This window comes from Schistocerca serialis, chromosome 2 (genome assembly GCF_023864345.2).
Source record: "Schistocerca serialis cubense isolate TAMUIC-IGC-003099 chromosome 2, iqSchSeri2.2, whole genome shotgun sequence".
Lineage (NCBI taxonomy): Eukaryota > Metazoa > Arthropoda > Insecta > Orthoptera > Acrididae > Schistocerca > Schistocerca serialis.
This window is the reverse complement of record NC_064639.1, coordinates 803,193,183-803,211,619: the sequence shown is the minus strand read 5'-3', so window position 1 is coordinate 803,211,619 and position 18,437 is coordinate 803,193,183. Positions and strand designations below refer to the sequence as shown.

Sequence of the window (18,437 nt, the reverse complement as noted above, 5' to 3'; positions counted from 1 at the left end):
GGCACGAGACTTATTCACAATAAACACATTTTGAACAAGAAATTTTTGAAGGTATGTAAATGTACAGTTTCCATTGTCATATTTTTGTAACTTCAAATAAAATTTTTCTCAAATATTACACCATAAATCATGAGACACCATAAATCATGAGATGAGATATATTCACTGCATGTGCATTATGTTACATACTAGAAGATGACAGATCTGTTGAGATGAGTTGTCAAAAATAAAGACATGTGTATGAGATCTTTGCTGCTGAAAGTTTTTTTTACCAAGTAAAACCCCAGCACTCCTCATTTCTCAACATGAGAAAATTCTAACAAATGTTACCCTTTCATGTGGAAATTAAAATGTGTGTTCTTTTCAATGGTTTATTCATTATTTCTCTTCTGCATGTCCTTACAATTTTTTCCACGAATTATATATATGTGGTGTCTATTCTTTCAGGCATATCCAAAAGAACAACACTATATATAAAAAATTACGGTGGGGATGACCCATGATCTCTTCAGTGTGAATGCACACCAAGCTTGATCTCTACAGGAATCAGCCCAATGTTGTGAGTAATGAGGATAATGGGCAAGAGGCACTACATTAGTAGTGTGTGGATAAGTTGAGAATTTGGGTCTGATGGGAGGTGTGCTAGGGTAGTCCATGGAGTTGTGATGACCACAGTGAATGGACAGCTTAGTGATAAGAGCATCTGCATAGTAAGCATGAGATGTGAATTCAAATCCATCTGGCACATTTTCAACTTTCTTCATTGATTTAAATCAATGCCCACTTGCAGACAATGTCTGCAATTCCTTTGTGTCTTGTTTCCACAAAGTTTCATTTTCCTACAATCACACTTTTTTCATTGGGGCTCTCAAGTAGCAAAAGTTTAATTATAACCATCCAGTATATGTTCCTAAATCCTGCTGCAAATCAACGTGATATGGGTCCATAATTCAGTGGATTACTTCTATTTCCATTCTGGAGTGTTAATGATTTCTGCAACTTTCCAGTATTTAGATACAGATCTTTTGTTGACAATGTTTGTATATGATTGCCCAGAATGGTGCTATTGTATCAACAGACTCTGAAAGGAACCGAACTGGGACACTACCTAGATGAAAAGAATCGACTTCATTAAGTGATTTACACTGTTTTGCTACCCTGAGGATATCTACTTCCAAGTTATTCATATCAACAGCAGTTCTTTATTCAAATTCTGGAATACTTACTTTGCTTCACTGGTAAAAGACTTATGGAAAACAATATTTAGTGACATTGTCATCAGTAACACTACCACTGTACTGCACAGTGACGGTATTGACTGTTTTGCCAGTGGTGTACTCTACATAAACCAAAATCTCTCTGGATTTTCTGTCAGATTTCAAGACAGTTTCACATTGAAAGATATTAAAAGCATCTCCCATTTAAGTCCAGGATAAGTTTCGAGCTTCAGCAATACATCACCAATATTGGAGATTTTCATTCTTTATATTTGGTATGCTTTTTTCGTTGCTTGTGCAACAGTGTTCTGACCTGTTTAGTGTACCATGGGGGATCAGTACCATCTGTTATTAATTTATTTGGTATATGTCACTCAATATCCATTGATACTATTTCTTTGAATTTAAACCACATCTTGTCTACACTTACATAAACAAATTGAAAAAGCAATAGAGACTGTCTCTTGGAGAAGTCTCGACGAATTTTTATCTGCTTTTTTTAAAATAGATTAATTTTCCTTTTATTTTTGGTGGTTTTGGATGTATTGGTACTCGGCCTCACTACAACCACCTTGTGGTCACAAATACCTATCCATCATGATGCTTCCTCTTGGCTTAGGATTAATTTTTGCTAAGAAATCAAGTATGTTTTTGCAACCATTTACACTCTGAGTAAGCTAATGAACTAACTGTTCAAAATAATTTTCTGAGAATGCATTCAAGAACAATTTCAGATGATGATTTATGCCAACCTCTGACTTTAACATGAATTTTCGTCAACATATTGAGAGTAAATTGAAGTCGCAAACTAAAATGGTGTGAGTGGGGTACCTGCTTGAAATAAGACTCAAGTTTTCTTTTAACCTTTCGGCAAATGTATCATCTGAGTCAGGGAATTGGTAAAGGGAACCAAATATTAATTTATTCCAGTTGTCAAGCATAACCTCTAACATACCAAAGCACAGGAAGTGCCTACTTCAATTTACTAAAACATTAACTACTCCTAACAGCAAAAAACAAGCTACCAACAAGCAAATTTAATCTATCCTTTCTGATCACAATTAGGTCCTTCGTAAAAATTTGGCTCAACTTATGTCTGACTTAGCCAGTTTTCGGTATCTAGGTCTACCCTCATCCTGTGCACAGCCTGCCCACTTCGCAACTGATGCCCTTTTTGTACTTTACTCAGATCATCGAATCAAAAAAGCTGCCTAGTCCTCTCCACAACACAGCCTCCACTACCCACGTAGCTTCCTGTATGTAATGGGCCTCTGACCTATTAAGTGAAACCCAACACCTCTTCATCCTGTCATGGAAGTCAAGGACTCTGCAGCCTACACAGTCACAGAACTGTCTGAGCCTCTGATTCACCCTCCACTTGGCTCTGAACCAAATGTCTGTAGTCGGTCCCGTCGATGAAGACACAGATGGTGAGCTCCACCATCTCACAAGCAAGACTGGCAGTCTTTACCAGACTTCAGACAGCCAACAGAAACTAGGAAGAATCCCTTCCGACCCAAAGCAACATAACATTAGTACACACATGAGCCACAGCCTTCAGTTGGCTGCATCCTGTGATCTTTACGGCATCCAGAAGAATCTGTTCCATATCTGGAATGACCCACCCCAGGTACACGAACAGAGTGCACACTGTACTACTACTCATCCTTAGCAACACTATCCCTAATGGGTCCCATGAGTGCCTAACATTGTAGCTCCCAACCCACAATAATCCTGCCCTCTGTAAATGCCTCAATCGTGCAGGCTGAGAGGCTGCTTCTGAAACAGACCAAGTGGCTGTATCTTTTTCAGGACACTTTCAGCCACATACCTGATACCTGCCAGACCTCATGGGAGGCAATTTTGATTGGTACCAAGGCATCTTTCACTGCATGCCACACCATGAAATGACTGTCCACTTGACCACACATGAAGCGTCAACCTCAATGCAGGCAGTAATTGGATGAGACACAGTAGTGGACTGACTGGGGGACTCTTTCACATACACTGGATACCCCTTGGATCCCTCCCCCTGCAATACAAACACTAATGTGCATTGGCAATAATATCAAGCTGTGTGACTGAAGGCAGTTATCACCTGTAGCTCTGAGCAAACCGTCACCAACTCAACTTGCATTGAAACACAGCATTCATGGGCCCTATACATACAAAAGATGGTTGAACTAAACACTACAGAGTTACTAAAATATGAGGCTCAAGATAGTAAATACACGAACATACAAGAAATTTAAGAATTAAACTACAAAAGCACGCAGGTAGAACTAAATAAGTCACTTCTGGTTAGAAGCTTGTAAAATAATACACAAACGAATGATGTAATCTCCATGCTGCTGCTGGAATGGAGGATGGTGCCTATGTGAACATCTTGGCAGACCAACATCTGCTGTTTATGGAAGATCTTCTCTTGGGGGGACAGGGAGGGGGCACTATTACCCTAGGACCAAGTCAGGGACGTCCAACCTTTTAGCTTACCTGGGCCACACTGGAAGAAAACTAGTATTTTTGACCCACACAAATTATACTTAATATTCACAATAACCATCAAAGAGGGGAAAATTTAATAATAATAATGGGATTGACCAATGAGAAAATAGCATTGTGTGGCAGGAGTTTCAAATTGAAAATATTCAGTTTTAACAACTTTACATGAATTAATTTTTTTAACTGATCATGTAATTGATGCTCAGTTCTAGGACCGCTTTGATACTGGATCTGGGCTGCGGGTCAGATACCCCTGGTGTAAGACTACAATCAGTTGTAACTAACAAAAGTGGATGGCACTGAGCAAACCAAGATTACCAAGAGCAGATGTGTGTCTCCTTCCTTTCACAATCAAGTCATTACAAGATCTTTCATTTAACACACTCACCTGCTCAGTGACTTTCACAGTTACTTAACAGACAAACACTGCAATCTGGCAGCACTCAGATCCTAACATTCATGTTGCATCCTGCGAGTGTCAATTGTCGAGACACCCTGATTAATCATGGCAGAGGGAGAGAGGGAAAAAAAAACACACACACACACACACACACACACACACACACACACACACACACACACACAGACAGAGAGAGAGAGAGAGAGAGAGAGAGAGAGAGAGAGAGAGAGAGATTAATGGTGCTTAATCCAATTCCAGGTGGTATTTTTTAACTGTAGTGTAGTTATGAGAAATACTTACCAACTTGTCTCTGAAAAACATAACCTTCTTATAAATCTGTACGTCATGAGGGAGGAGTTGTTGTTGTTGTTGTTGTTGTGGGGGGGGGGGGGGGTGGAGGAGGAGGAGGAGGAGAATTTGGTAAGGGTATCATTTAATTGCTCTGTGAAAGACTTTTGTCTTTAAAGTTACTTTTATTAGAATTCTGTTACTTGTTTCTCATTTCAATTTTTTTTTGCACAGCCATGGAAAGTAACACAATCTATGACAGTGGTTCGCTTAGTAGTGTATCAACCTTTCACATCACAATGAAATAATACTGCTCTTTGTAGCTTTACATCTTAGTATAGAAAAAATAGCTCATTTGAAAAATCTGTAATCAAAAGCTGTTAACTTAAAAAGAGTAAACTCTGTAACGAATATAATTGCCAATGGACACAGAAACAATTCATTTTATAGCATCTGTACAAGTTGTCCAGTTTCATACAGCTGCTTGACATCTGTACCTCCACCAACAAATTTCCCCTTTACAAATACTCTTGGAACCTGTTGAAAATGAAAACATATCAGACATTAACAATATTTTATCTCAATCATTCATAAAGACAATGTAAACAAGTGATACATATTTCAATACAGCTGTAAACAATTATACTAATCTAGTTATTTAATAAGCTTCTCAATTCATGAGAAGGAAGGAAGCAAGATAGTGATTTAACTGCCCGATCAACTCTGAGGTCCTTAGAGATGGAGCACAAGCTTAGATTGTTTCGAGGATGGGAATGGAAACTGTCTATGCCTTTTTCCCCTTTCAAAGCTGTCATCCTGGCATTTGCCAGGAGTAATTAGCAAAATCCTGGAAATCTGGATGATCGGGTGCAGGTCTGAATCGCTTTTCTCCTGAAAGTGAGTCTAATGTGGTAATCACTGTGTCACCTTTCATGAGAATAGTGTACAATAAGTACAACTAAAGCCTGTAAGATGCTTGCAAATTATCTATTTGACAAATTTTATTCTGTGTTTGCTAAATGACAAAAATCTCATGAACAGTCCTCTCAACCATCATGTGAGAAGTCTTTCCTCAGCTTACTTAAACTACCATTTCAATACTACATTTCTCAATTCAGACTTTGTCACAAAACAGTTAAGGCTCTTTTGACGAGACAAATTGACATACAGTGTGCTTGCTTTTGTCTTGAGATATTAAGCCATGTCTGTTAAATGATTTTTCAGATAATCTGCCAGTACCTAAAAGATTAAACCTCCATTGCTGGTAACAGACTTTAGGCGAGTCTGAGGCTGGAGGTTATATGTACTCTCTACTAACATCCATGGGGACATTTTCCCACTCACTATCGCTGTAGCTCCTTCACTGTTCTTTGCAATAGTTGTTCATTACAACACAGGAAATCAAGGTCCACTTATCTCAAGCCTTCTTATTTCTCCTTAAACCTTTCCCATGTTTATGAATTTCAATGATATCTATGAACAAGTGCATGTGGTAGCTCTGTTCTTCTTCACTGTGAGAACCTGTGTCAGCACATTTTACTGTATGACTGGTCTGGACAGTGAGTGCTCTACCACACCAGATTTGTTTTGTTCACTTGTCCCACACTGCAATACCAATTATGTTTGGTGTTCTGGTATTGCAGATCATCTGGTCATGCCAACAGACTTTTCCACATGTACACGGGATATGGTACAACAATCCTGACATTGCAAGATGTGCCTCTCCCCCCCCCCCCCCAATCTGAGATACCCTATAATGTTCTTTGTTGGTTCTATATATAGCCTCATGTGCAATAGACAACCGATTCTGTCTGTCACCCTGGACGACAGAAAGGTTGTACCCAACCGTTTTCCTTCTGATTTTTCACTTTGTAGAGAGTAAGGTTTTGTGGTTCATCTTACATAGCTCATGGAGTACAATTTGTTCCCTACAATCAACTCAAAAGAGTCATGTGTTGCATTCTTGTTCCTGCAGCTCACAAGAGTGTTAATAATACCTCTTTTGACTTGCCACACTTTCAAATCATTAGCTGAACCAGAAAATGTGTGATAATACATTCTTGATGTACATAAGATGGATATGTGAGCTGCAGTACATCAGATGCGAGATGCAACACCTCAAATGCATTCTGAGGAACAATAGGTATTCCACCAGTTACATAAGGAGTGCCACAAAACACAACATGCAGTGAAGTTACATGTCAGACAAAATGTCATGTAGTCTTATATTGCACAAACATGGCATAAAAACTGACCAAGAATATCAATGAATGTATTAGATTAGTACAAGACAAACAGGATCCACCCACTATGGGGAGTTTGTGCTGTGGGAGACACAACGTAATACTCATAAAATTTGCCTATACACAAGTTCTCCCTCTGTGGAGAAGGGCTACCACTCCCATTTGTTCAGGGAAGCCCCCATGGACATTGGCATGGTAAGTAAAGCTCTCCCCAACCCCCCCCCCCCCCCCAAAAAAAAAAAAATCATAATGCTGCTGATACTCATATTTCAAAACACATGCAATGGATCCAGTCATTGTGTGTTATATGATCCACTACACAAACATTACAAACTCAAGGGTTCTGCAAGTTTGAAACAACCAACAGCTAGGTTCTTCTACAGTTTAAATACGTAACGGATTTAATTCTGTAAAATATAGTAAAATGCATCAAAACATATCACCATAATTTATCAAATATACATATAAATTGGAACAAGTAAGAGAATGCTGACTAATTATGATATTGTGCATGTAACATCATCTGCCAGACCTTGTGCCTTCTGGGCACATTACTTCTACACTGTAATTTGTAGCTATCACCAGATGCTCCATGATCTACAGTCATCCAGAAATCTTCTCTGATTACCTCCACCCTCCTGCAGTCCTAGCTCCAGTGTTACAAATGTGATTCATTCTGGACCACTCATCATCCATTCAAGGTGTTCTGCAAAGCATCCAATCCTATGGAAGAAAGCCAGCAATAATCCACATGGATTTTCAAGAGTTGGTTCCTTTGTGAGCTTATGTGAGCATTGAACATTCCATCACTCATTCATTCATTGGTTTTAAATTAGGATCTCAGGACCACTGATTTCACAGCCAACATCTCTGTTGATAAGATTTTCCATTAATCTGCTCTAAACTGCCTCTCTAAATAACACTATCCCAGAACGTCCGTGCAAGGATTTTTGGTAGACTATAGCCCATGAAGTGCCACAGGTGTTTACTTTTGTTTCACTTGTGTGTGGCAAGTGTGCTTCAGACACTGGATCTTGATGATTCTATTAGTGTTTCTGTGCGGAAAACATCATAGTCATACACAATGCTTTGAATTCCTGCCTCACGTAAACAACTTAAATACTGTTCAGTAGGTTTGCCCTGCATAGTTAGCAAGTTGCCATATTTTTACACAATTCTGCTGATTTTTGCAGACATTGGCCCAGCAAATGTGAAATACACGAGTACCTTTGGCTTTTTCTATTTTTCCTCCTCTTTTCGTGTGGCCAATTAATGCTTAAGAACTTCTAAAAATTTGGTCACTGGAGTACCTATTCTTGTGAAAGATTTACCATGGCTGATGTAATTCAGATGCAAGGCTCTTGTCAAATGATAGGTTGCATACTCAATAACTGATGTTTTATGACAGCTGCTGGCAGCTCTGACTGTATGCCAAGGTCAGTGAGCCATGAAGATGACTGCAAGTCTTCTCCCTCTTAAGTTTACCATAAATAGGATGAGGAAAACAAGCTACCGACAGCCACCACTGACTGTGTTCCAAATACAGCACACTGAACAAGAAGTCAGTACATACTTGAACATATTCTTCATTGCAGAATCATACCTTTCACCAATGAATCGTAATGAATCCTTTCATCAGACCAAGGAACAAACAGATTATGTAGAAACTAATCATGCCCATGTCTGGGTTTTTAGTCCACTGAGATAATGGATGGAATCTATTCAGACACTCTTTCCATAGTCATACTTTTTATGTGGGAGCACAGCATTGCCTCAAGGAACCTAGCAAGTTGAGATCATGTTATTCACTTTGAAGCTTACGAGACAACTTTCTCGTTTATAAGGGGATTTAAAAAGTAAGTTACATATAATTATGTCAGTCCAAGTGGGTATTATTGAATGCTAAATCACAATTCAAAGTGACACAGATTCATGAACCCATTTTTCAACAGTCACCAAGTCATCATAAACAATGATGATGACATTTTACTCACCATTCACTTCCTCGAAAACATAAATCCACTCCATCACAGATCCATTTGAGAACCACTTTGTGAACATTCTCAATGCTGAAAATCTCTTTCCCCTTCTTCAGATGTTCTTTCATTTTGTCAAAAAGGTGGAAATCATAAGGCGCAAGATCTGGACTGTACGGCAGATGCTTCCAAACCTCCCACAGCAAAAGTTTAAGCAGAGCTTGTATCGGCATGCCATTTGGGGCATTGCACTGTCATGCAGAACACTGCCCTTTCTTAATTTTACACACCTCTTGTACTTTACAGCATTGTGCAGCAATGTTGCTGCTGTACAGTAGGGATCGACAATAGTGACTGTGTCCTTTGCCATAAACTCTGTGTCCGTAACACCCTTACATTTGAAGAAAACAGTGGTCATGACATTCCCTTTTTTTGCAATCCTCCTGCAGCGGTAGGATGTATCTCCATTATAAATCTACATCTCATCGCCTGTAATGATGTAGCTTAAGAAATCATTGCCTGCTACAGAAAAATTTTCAAGTTAGTCCAGAGACACCATAAACCTTGTGCCTTTGTGTGCAGGTGACAGTAATCTCAGTATCCAGCATGAGCACAATTTCCGACACTTTGGACGGTCTCAAATTATGGAGTAAGCACTGCCTATTGAGCTGCACACATAGTAGCCAATGTTCACAACAGTCACTCTGTGATTTCTGCAAAACGGCTCTTTGAGTACCTGGACATTTTTGTCTGTGGTTGATATTGATGGCGTTCCTCTCCAATCACCATCATCTACATTTGTGCAGCCTTGACCAAACTGTTGGTATCATTTCACTACAGCTGGACATGACACTGCATTTTTTCCACGTACCACCAGAATTTCACAGTGAATCTGCTTGCAATTTAGAGGCTTTGCTCACAAGAATCTTACTGTCATACATGCTTCAGCTCTGGAGTACATTTCAAGTTGCTGTGCCATTTCACTTCCACACTGGTGCACCTGTTATTGGTACCACAGCACAACTGTCAGCAGGAAACGCGGGTCACACACTCTTCTGACAATGTACCCCTCTTTTCGTGTAATGGTCCTAGCATGAAACACCATGCGTAATATACTACCTGAGGAGTTAAGGAGCTATGCAGTCTTCTTGTTGCCAATGTGGTGACTGTCAAGACATCGTATGAATGGTTCTTCCAAGAACTTACACAACTTCTCATAAGAATCTTGGCATCACATGTCGAACTTAGCATTTCATTTATTAACAACGAGAAGCATAATGCTGGTATCTTCTTGTAGTTCCTAGGGTGATTTTTCACCTCTCGATATGTATGGTTTGGATGGTCTTTCCTTGGTCAGTATACAGCCATCAACTACTGCTTTATGTAGTGTTAGAACTGCAACCACCTCTTCTGCAGCAGTGGTAAAGCCAAAACAGCTCCTCCATTCATCTGGTTCTCCCTGAAGGATATGCTTCCAAATGTTCCTGATACAGCCAAGCATTCTGTACAATGGCAGTGTCACATATGATTGATGGTAACATTGCTGCCATTTCCACCTGAGCAACAAAAGTAAATACCCAAAATTTAAAATTTTAATGCATTTCCAGTATTTATGTTTCAATACATTCAAGCAGTTTTGGGTCGTTCGATTCACATGACCAATGATGAGAATAATGGTATCGCAGTAGCATCCTTTTCGTCTGAAGCAGATCTATGTAGGGCAGGACAATAGTGATCCAGCCAGTGGACAGTGACTGCATTGCCCAAATAGGTTATATCCTTTATTGTAATGTTGCAAATAATTATTCACTGTAAACTAACTTCATAATGTGCTGTAAAGAATAAGTTTATGTTCATCTGTCAGTCGAAAGACTGATTCATCGCTGTATTGTACTGTGTTGTACAAAGTCTGTAACATTAACTTTATGCAATGGAAATTAATAAAATGTTAAACAACATGATTCACTCAGAAAATGAGATTTTGAAAGCAAATACTTTCATTACATGAAGAAATTTATGCATTTCAAAAAACACATAACTGTACAGAAATTTGAAACAATGAAAAATGAAACAGGTATAAAAAATTTTTGGCCTCCTGGAATTTAGAACACACAATGTATGCAATTGTCATAGAAATGAGAGGCAACTATTTTGACAGTCATGAAGTTTTTTTACCGAAACCTTCAATCTTTCTAGAGAATCCACTCTTCTATGTCAAAGAACAGAAAAAAACCTACAAGGGAGAGTGGAAAAAAGGACCAATGGTGTATTCAAGACAATGTAGTTCAGAGATGAATAATTTCACATTGTGATTCATACCAGCAAAGTGCATTATGTGTGGAATCAATGAAACTTTGAAAAATGGTATTAATTCAATATTATAAACAGGAACGCAATATTAAGGCAGTGAGCAGTGACATGACAGACAACCAATGACACTCTCTCTCTCTCTCTCTCTCTCTCTCTCTCTCTCTCTCTCTCTGTGTGTGTGTGTGTGTGTGTGTGTGTGTGTGTGTGTGTCACTGAGAGCCTACACTGTACAATGAAGCTCATACATACTCATTTCATGTTTGTATCATGTGCAAGATTGATTGCATTTATCTTCAAGGATGCTACATACAGAAAGAAACAAATGTATTCACACATTACTGAACAATGCAACTTACTGTTCTGGCACCAGTGATTTCTGCTAGCGCAGACTGGATTGCGTCACCATCATCCCTATTGTCTAATTCAATAGCTGTATACTTGTACTTCAACTTATCAAATACCTGAAATAGAAAAAAGAAGCTGTCATTGAAGAACTCTCAAAACTGTCAACAAAAACAATTTTGTTATACTGTAATAAATCAAGAAATATTGTATATTTCAGTGCAATATAGTCTTAACAAGCAATATCACAAACGGCCAAAAAATAAATAGAAAAAAAATTAAAAACAGAATAAATTTAAAAATAAGATTCATGATAAAATTATCAATTCACCTTTAATTCTGACTGCTCTACCACCAAGCACACAAATGTTTAGTAAAACGTTCTTGAACGTTTTGCTATTACTCGAAACCTTTTGTGAGAAGGTGGGAGGGGGGAGAGACAGCAAGGAGGAATTGAATTGATGAGTGTGAAACAAACAAGTGGTATTTATGAATATTTTGAAGCATAGAATCACTATCTCATTTTAAGGAGAGTACTTCAGACTTCTTTGGAGGCGAACCATAAGATGATTGAACTTATTCTACGAGATTCAAGGTGAGGAGCTGTAGAATGTATGGCTGTTCTGAATAATTACCACATATGATTAAGTGATTCAAGATGCCTAGCATATTTGTTACACTCATATGTGAGTCAAAAATCAAAATAAATCCCTACAAATAAGACATTTTCTTTACAAGCAATTAAGGAACAAGCTGTAATACTGTACAACAGACTGTAACACTCCCTCACATTCAAGGCAACGACAACACATATCGATATGTTATTTGGTATCTTTTTTCCATCATTTTCTCTTTATGTACAACATTTTTTCAGTTTTGGATTATACTGTACTGTAAATATTGTGGAAACCAGTATTGGTTCTTCTGATCTTTCACATTTGTTGCATCAATGACTGAAAAATTGTACACATTTAAATTGGTTCACCCAGTTTCTTTTATACTAAATTTTGTAATAATACAATGGAACTTCACTTTTACGTTCTCTAATTTTAAATTTTTTGCGATTCTACACGATAAATTTGTAGTGTCTGTAAAAACCCTTTAAATACTAAAAATTCCTCGATTTTAAGTTTCTTTCTAGAAAGGTTTGCCTCGATTCTTGCTTGACTTCACCCCATTTTCTTCCTGTTGACATTTGCTGAGACTAAATGAGTTTTAAGTGGCACAAAGATGGATGGTTCGCACCAGGTGTGGTGGTGGAGTTGAGGACATATTTTAGACCATTGTGGAGACGAGAGATGTGTGTGAGGAAATGCTGATGCAATCCAAAATCGGTGTTGCCAATACAACTTGCATCATTTAGCTTCACTGCACAATTATGATACAACTACTGCTAGGCTGCAGTGGTAATGGAAAAATGAAACAGTCGATGCGAAGTGTTCTGGACTGAGCCAATATGTGACGAAGGGCCCAGCCACCATCTTTCCTTGTCCCACATTCAACTCACTCTCATCTTTTTGCACGTATTTCTAATGTACTGTATTCAGCAACAATATAAATTGCTGATCTTTAAATTCAAACACTGAGTCTCATAGAATACACTCAGTCATAATCGAGGAAATGTCACCCATTTCCGACTGGTACACTCTTATAGATTGGTGACTTGTTAAGTCACCCAATAGCCACCATACCACACTACCACCTGTGAAATGAGCTTGCCTACTGTATGTGTGGAGAGGTGGAGTCGCCCTTCTGCAACGGAAGTGCAGGTAGGGGTGAAAGAATTTTGTGAAGTACTGAAAATATACTTTTCACGCAGATGTTGTGCTATGGCAGATGTCAAATGCAAATAGAAAAAGGATTTTGCGATAACGCATTTTAAAGACTTTCCTGTTCAAATCTGACATGATACAGTTGCTACAACTACATACACTACTCATGTTTATACTTTGCACTGCACACACAACACACTGTAGATCGTAAAGATTGGCAGCAGTGATAGAGGGCATGAAGCAAAACTGCAGCACCTGAGCTTTCTTTCCAATTTACATATTACACAGTGTACAGAAATTCACTGAAGCCAACTTCTAATAAGATTGTAATGTCAACTGTGGAAGTAAACTTATTTTTTCACGTGTGTGTCTCTCATCAAGCCTAAAATAACACTAACAGTGATGAGCAACATCAAGTGCAGCTTGTAAGAAAACATTAAACAATAACATCAACTGTGACAAAGTATGCCATTAAACAGATGTCCATACTTATGCTTATGGTTTAACCACTTACTTGCTGTGATGCTTTTTGTTTAATTTGATATATTCATCAATTTTTGCTTTTTTCTGGGTGAGCACAAAGGATGATCTCTCAATGATGCTTGTTTTGAATGTGTAATTTGTGGCCACAGCTTGTTGGAAAAAAGCTTGATTATCTTGTACCCAGATACCAATTTCAATTTTTTGATGAATTTTTACTTGCTTTTACACATCTGCGATTTATAAGAACTGATGAAACTTCATTAACACAAATTATTGTATGAAGTATTGGGGAGGATTGCAATTTTTAATCCTATATGCCAATTACATGTATTTTTACTCATATTTTGGGGGTTTTAACATTTTCCTCGACTCTGCATTTTCATCAGTTTTGCGTTTTTTAAGTCTGGACCACACAAAAACGTAAAATAGGGGTTTCACTGTTACTTATTTCTAAAGTTTTATCAGACTCTTCGTACTTGCACTGAACTAGATCAGTGTAAATAATGGAGGAGTAGGGGTACAGGAAAATTAAAGAGACGTTTGGAGAAAAGAAAACCACTTGCATGACTATCAAGAGCTCAGATGGAAACCCAGTTCTAGGCAAAGAATGGAAAGCTGAAAGGTGGAAAGAGTATATAGAGAGTCTATACAGGGGCGATGCTGTTGAGGACAATTTTATGGAAATGGAAGAGGATGTAGATGAAGATGAAATGGGAGATATGATACTGCGTGAAGAGTTTGACAGAGCACTGAAAGACCTAAGTCGAAACAAGGCCCTGGGAGTAGACAACATTCCATTACAACTACTGACGGCCTTGGGAGAGCCAGTCCTGACAAAACTCTACCATCTAGTGAGCAAGATGTATGAGACAGGTGAAATACCCTCGACTTCAAGAAGAATATAATAATTCCAATCCCAAAGAAAGCAGGTGTTGACAGAGGTGGAAATTACCGAACTATCACTTTAATAAGCCACGGATGCAAAATACTACCATGAATTCTTTTCAGATGAGTGGAAAAACTGGTAGAAGCCGACCTCGGGGAAGATCAGTTTGGATTCCATAGAAATATTGGAACCCGTGAGGCAATACTGACCCTCCGACTTATCTTAGAAGCTAGATTAAGAAAAGGCAAACCTACGTTTCTAGCATTTGTAGACTTAGAGAGAACTTTTGACAATGTTGACTGGAATACTCTCTTTCAAGTTCTAAAGGTGGCAGGGGGTAAAACACAGGGAGCGAAAGGGTATTTACAATTTGTACAGAAACCAGATGGCAGTTATGAGAGTCGAGGGGCATGAAAGGGAAGCAGTGGTTGGGAATGGAGTGACACAGGATTGTAGCCTATGTCTGATGTTATTCAATCTGTATATCGAGCAAGCAGTAAAGGAAACAAAAGACAAATTCGGAGTAGATATTAAAATCCATGGAGAAGAAATAAAAACTTTGAGGTTCGCCGATGACATTGTAATTCTGTCAGACAGCAAAGGACTTGGAAGAGCAGCTGAACGGAATGGACAGTGTGTTGAAAGGACGATACAAGATGAACATCAACAAAAGCAAAACGAGGATAACAGAATGTAGTCGAATTAAATCGGGTGATGCTGAGGGAATTAGATTAGGAAATGAGACACTTAAAGTAGTATATGAGTTTTGCTATTTGGCGAGCAAAATAACTGATGATGGTCGAAGTAGAGAGGATATAAAATGTAGACTGGCAATGGCAAGGAAAGCGTTTCTGAAGAAGAGAAATTTGTTAACATTGAGTATTGATTCGAGTGTCAGGAAGTCTTTTCTGAAAGTTTTTGTATGGAGTGTAGCCATGTATGGCAGTGAAATGTGGACGATAAATAGTTTACACAAAAAGAGAATAGAAGCTTTCGAAATGTGGTGCTACAGAAGAATGCTGAAGATTAGATGGGTAGATCACATAACTAATCAGGAGGTATTGAACAGAATTGGGGATGAGAGAAATTTGTGGCACAACTTGACTAGAAGAAGGGATCGGTTGGTAGGACATATTCTGAGGCATCAAGGGATCACCAATTTAGTATTGGAGAGCAGTGTGGAGGGTACAATCCAGTCTCTGGACTGAAGACTACAACAACAACAACAACGGTAACAACACTCACTATACTTGAGACACTGAATAGTTGATAGGCAAATAAAACTGAAACCATTCTGACAACATCGATCATCAGAGCTAACTAGTACAGAACCAAAACACACACACACACACACACACACACACACACACACACACACACACACACACACACCTGGAAGGGTACGTTGTCCTGGCCAAATAAAATGCATCTGCACTGCAGCTCAACTGGGGTGAAATGTTTTGTCTTTTGAAGTGGGTAAGGGAAGCAAGAATGCTGGTGGCAGGAGGGGAGGGCTATTAACTCTGCTGTGAGCTGGAGAAACTACATGGTCTAGTCGTATTAATGTGACCACTGCCTACATCCGAAATCAATGTGGAATAACTACGCGTAGACAGCAGGTGGCAGTACTACCTGTGGAGGGTATAAAAAGTGTGTCAGGGGGATATAGAAAACTGTGCAGTCACTGTCATAACTAGAGACCAGATTATATGCATTTGCACGTTGCATATGCATTTTGGCTCCTTTTCACCAGTTATTGCATATTTTAACTAAAAACTAGTGACAATGCATATTTTCACTCTACGTTTACAATATTTTAAAAATTTAGACAGGCGATTTCTAGTTCGATATAGTTTTGATGTCTCGCAGATTGACCGCATCTAGAACAGCATGCCACTGCTAACCAAGAGGCCGCTGCCTAGTGAAATTATTACAGAAGAGGAACAGGAACAAGCAGAGTCAGTGCTCCTGCGCTCGCACCCCCGGTTCATCCCCTCCACTGCAAATACCGTATGCGTTGGCAACAATTAAACTAAACTACGCAAACTTCTAGTTGCACGTCCATTGTTTTGGTTTAGCTTTCTATTTACTTGTACACAGCTGAACATGCTTACGATGTGTAGAGTGTAACATGTTGTGCGCCATGCTGTCCGGAAGAAGAAACGTCATTTCATGAATAGCTGACCATCCTGGAACATTTATATATCACGGAATTGTTTTATATTGTTGAGTATGTGACCAAAATGTTTTGTGCAATAAAAAGTTTCAAATAGACCAGCATGTCAAGACAAGTCTTCGTATCACAGGAATGTGGAAGAAAGGACCACGACAACAAGTTCTGACAACAGGAAGTCCCAGTAGTAGGGATTTGTCCAAAGGTAACAAAAAAAGTCAGTTTAACATAGATCTACACGAAGCATTCAATGCAAGCAATATTCCTCTTCACAAACTTACAAACCCTATCCTCAAAGGCTTCTTGTGCAAATATTGCTTAAATCAAAATATACCAGATGACTCAACACTGCATAAAAATTACATACCGACAATTTACAAAAATGTTCTGGAAGAAATACGCAATGAACTCGACGACAGCATTATCTGGATTTAAGTTGCAAAACTACAGACACTTGTGGCCGTTACATTGTAAGTTTAATTGTTGGTGCTTTAAAAGAAGAGCCCTCTTCTATCTATTTAGCAGCCTGCAAAGAACTTGAAAAAGTAAAACATTCTATGATCACCACATTTGTCAATGAGGATATTAGAAAAATATTTCCAGAATCTTCTGCAGATGAAAGGGTGTTCTTGTTTATTTAAGATGCCGCTGTCTATATGATCAAAGCAGGAAAAGCCCTCCGACTAGTTTATGCTAATTTGATTCATGTGGCGTGCTTTGCTCATGGAGTAAATTGCCTTGCTGAAGAAGTGCAGTCCACATTTGTAAATGCAAATAAACTGATTTTATCTCCAAAGAAAGTGTTTCTAAAAGCTCCTGCTTGCATCAAGACCTACAAAGAAAAACTACCAAATTTGCCTTTACCTCCCAAACCAGTGGTAACTCGTTGGGGTACGTGGGTCAAAGCTGTGTTATTTTACAATGAACATTTCAGATCCATTAGAGGGGCAGTTAACAGCTTCGATAGTGCAGAGGCTAAGCCAGTTTGTCAGTGCAAGGAGGCTTTTAATGATTCCGGTATTAAAAAGGACATTCTGTGATTAGCACTCATTTTCCCCATAAGTATTAAAAAGCTTGAAACTCAAGGCTTGGCACTAAATGGATCTATTCACTTAATGTATATAATTATTCTAGTGAACTCCTCGTTGCCCCACATATTCCCAAGAAAACTTAAAGAAAAGTTTGAAAACATTTTAAACAATAACCTGTGCTTTGAACCCTTATGCCAAATTGATAGTTTTATTAATGGGACAGGTGAATTTTTACCAGAAAAAATAAGTGCCAACATAGCACCCAAATTCCAATACTGCCCAGTTACCTCAGTTGATGTAGAATGTTCCTTTTCTGCATATAAAAATGTTTTGAGTGATAGAAGACACAATCTTACTACCGAGTATTTAGAACAGTACTTGGTCATTTATGTTTACAATAGTAGAAAAATATAAAATAAATTTTAACTGATGCTTCCATCCAATAGTAGCAATTGTTCAAAAAAATTCATGACTATGTTGTTTTTTCAATAAAATATCACAGAATGTTTAAGCAGGCGTGTGATATATCTTGAAGTGGGTCCTGTACATATCGATTATTTTGCTGCAATTCACTAGTATCGCATCCGGTTGTTACCAACAACAATAGCAAAAAAGGAACAGTTCTTGAAACATAGTATGCGTCCCCATTACGCAAATTTTTAAAAAATAATCCCAGGAAGGCCCCCTTACTAACCTCTACTAGAAAGTATTCAGAAAATGACGTTGGTCTTCTAAATGTACCAATTTTTCGTGTGGCCAGCACTCTTCCTTGTAACTGATACACACAGGTTCGACTCGGATATAATGCACGCAG

The 18,437-nt window shown here is 38.5% G+C and overlaps 1 protein-coding gene across 3 annotated transcripts in view; it reads right to left on the bottom strand.

The window, feature by feature from the left end:
* Window positions 1-4,579: 4,579 nt before the first annotated feature.
* The window catches only part of LOC126458049 (uncharacterized), a 74,434-nt gene continuing 60,576 nt past the window's right edge, over window positions 4,580-18,437 (bottom strand). For all 3 annotated transcript variants that reach the window (XM_050094845.1, XM_050094846.1, XM_050094847.1), the window contains exons 4-5: window positions 11,293-11,397; window positions 4,580-4,944 (exon numbers count right to left, since the gene is read on the bottom strand). In XM_050094845.1, coding sequence (XP_049950802.1) covers window positions 4,852-4,944; window positions 11,293-11,397 — 198 coding nt within the window. In that variant the 3' untranslated portion in view covers window positions 4,580-4,851. The remainder of the gene's footprint in view (window positions 4,945-11,292; window positions 11,398-18,437) is intronic.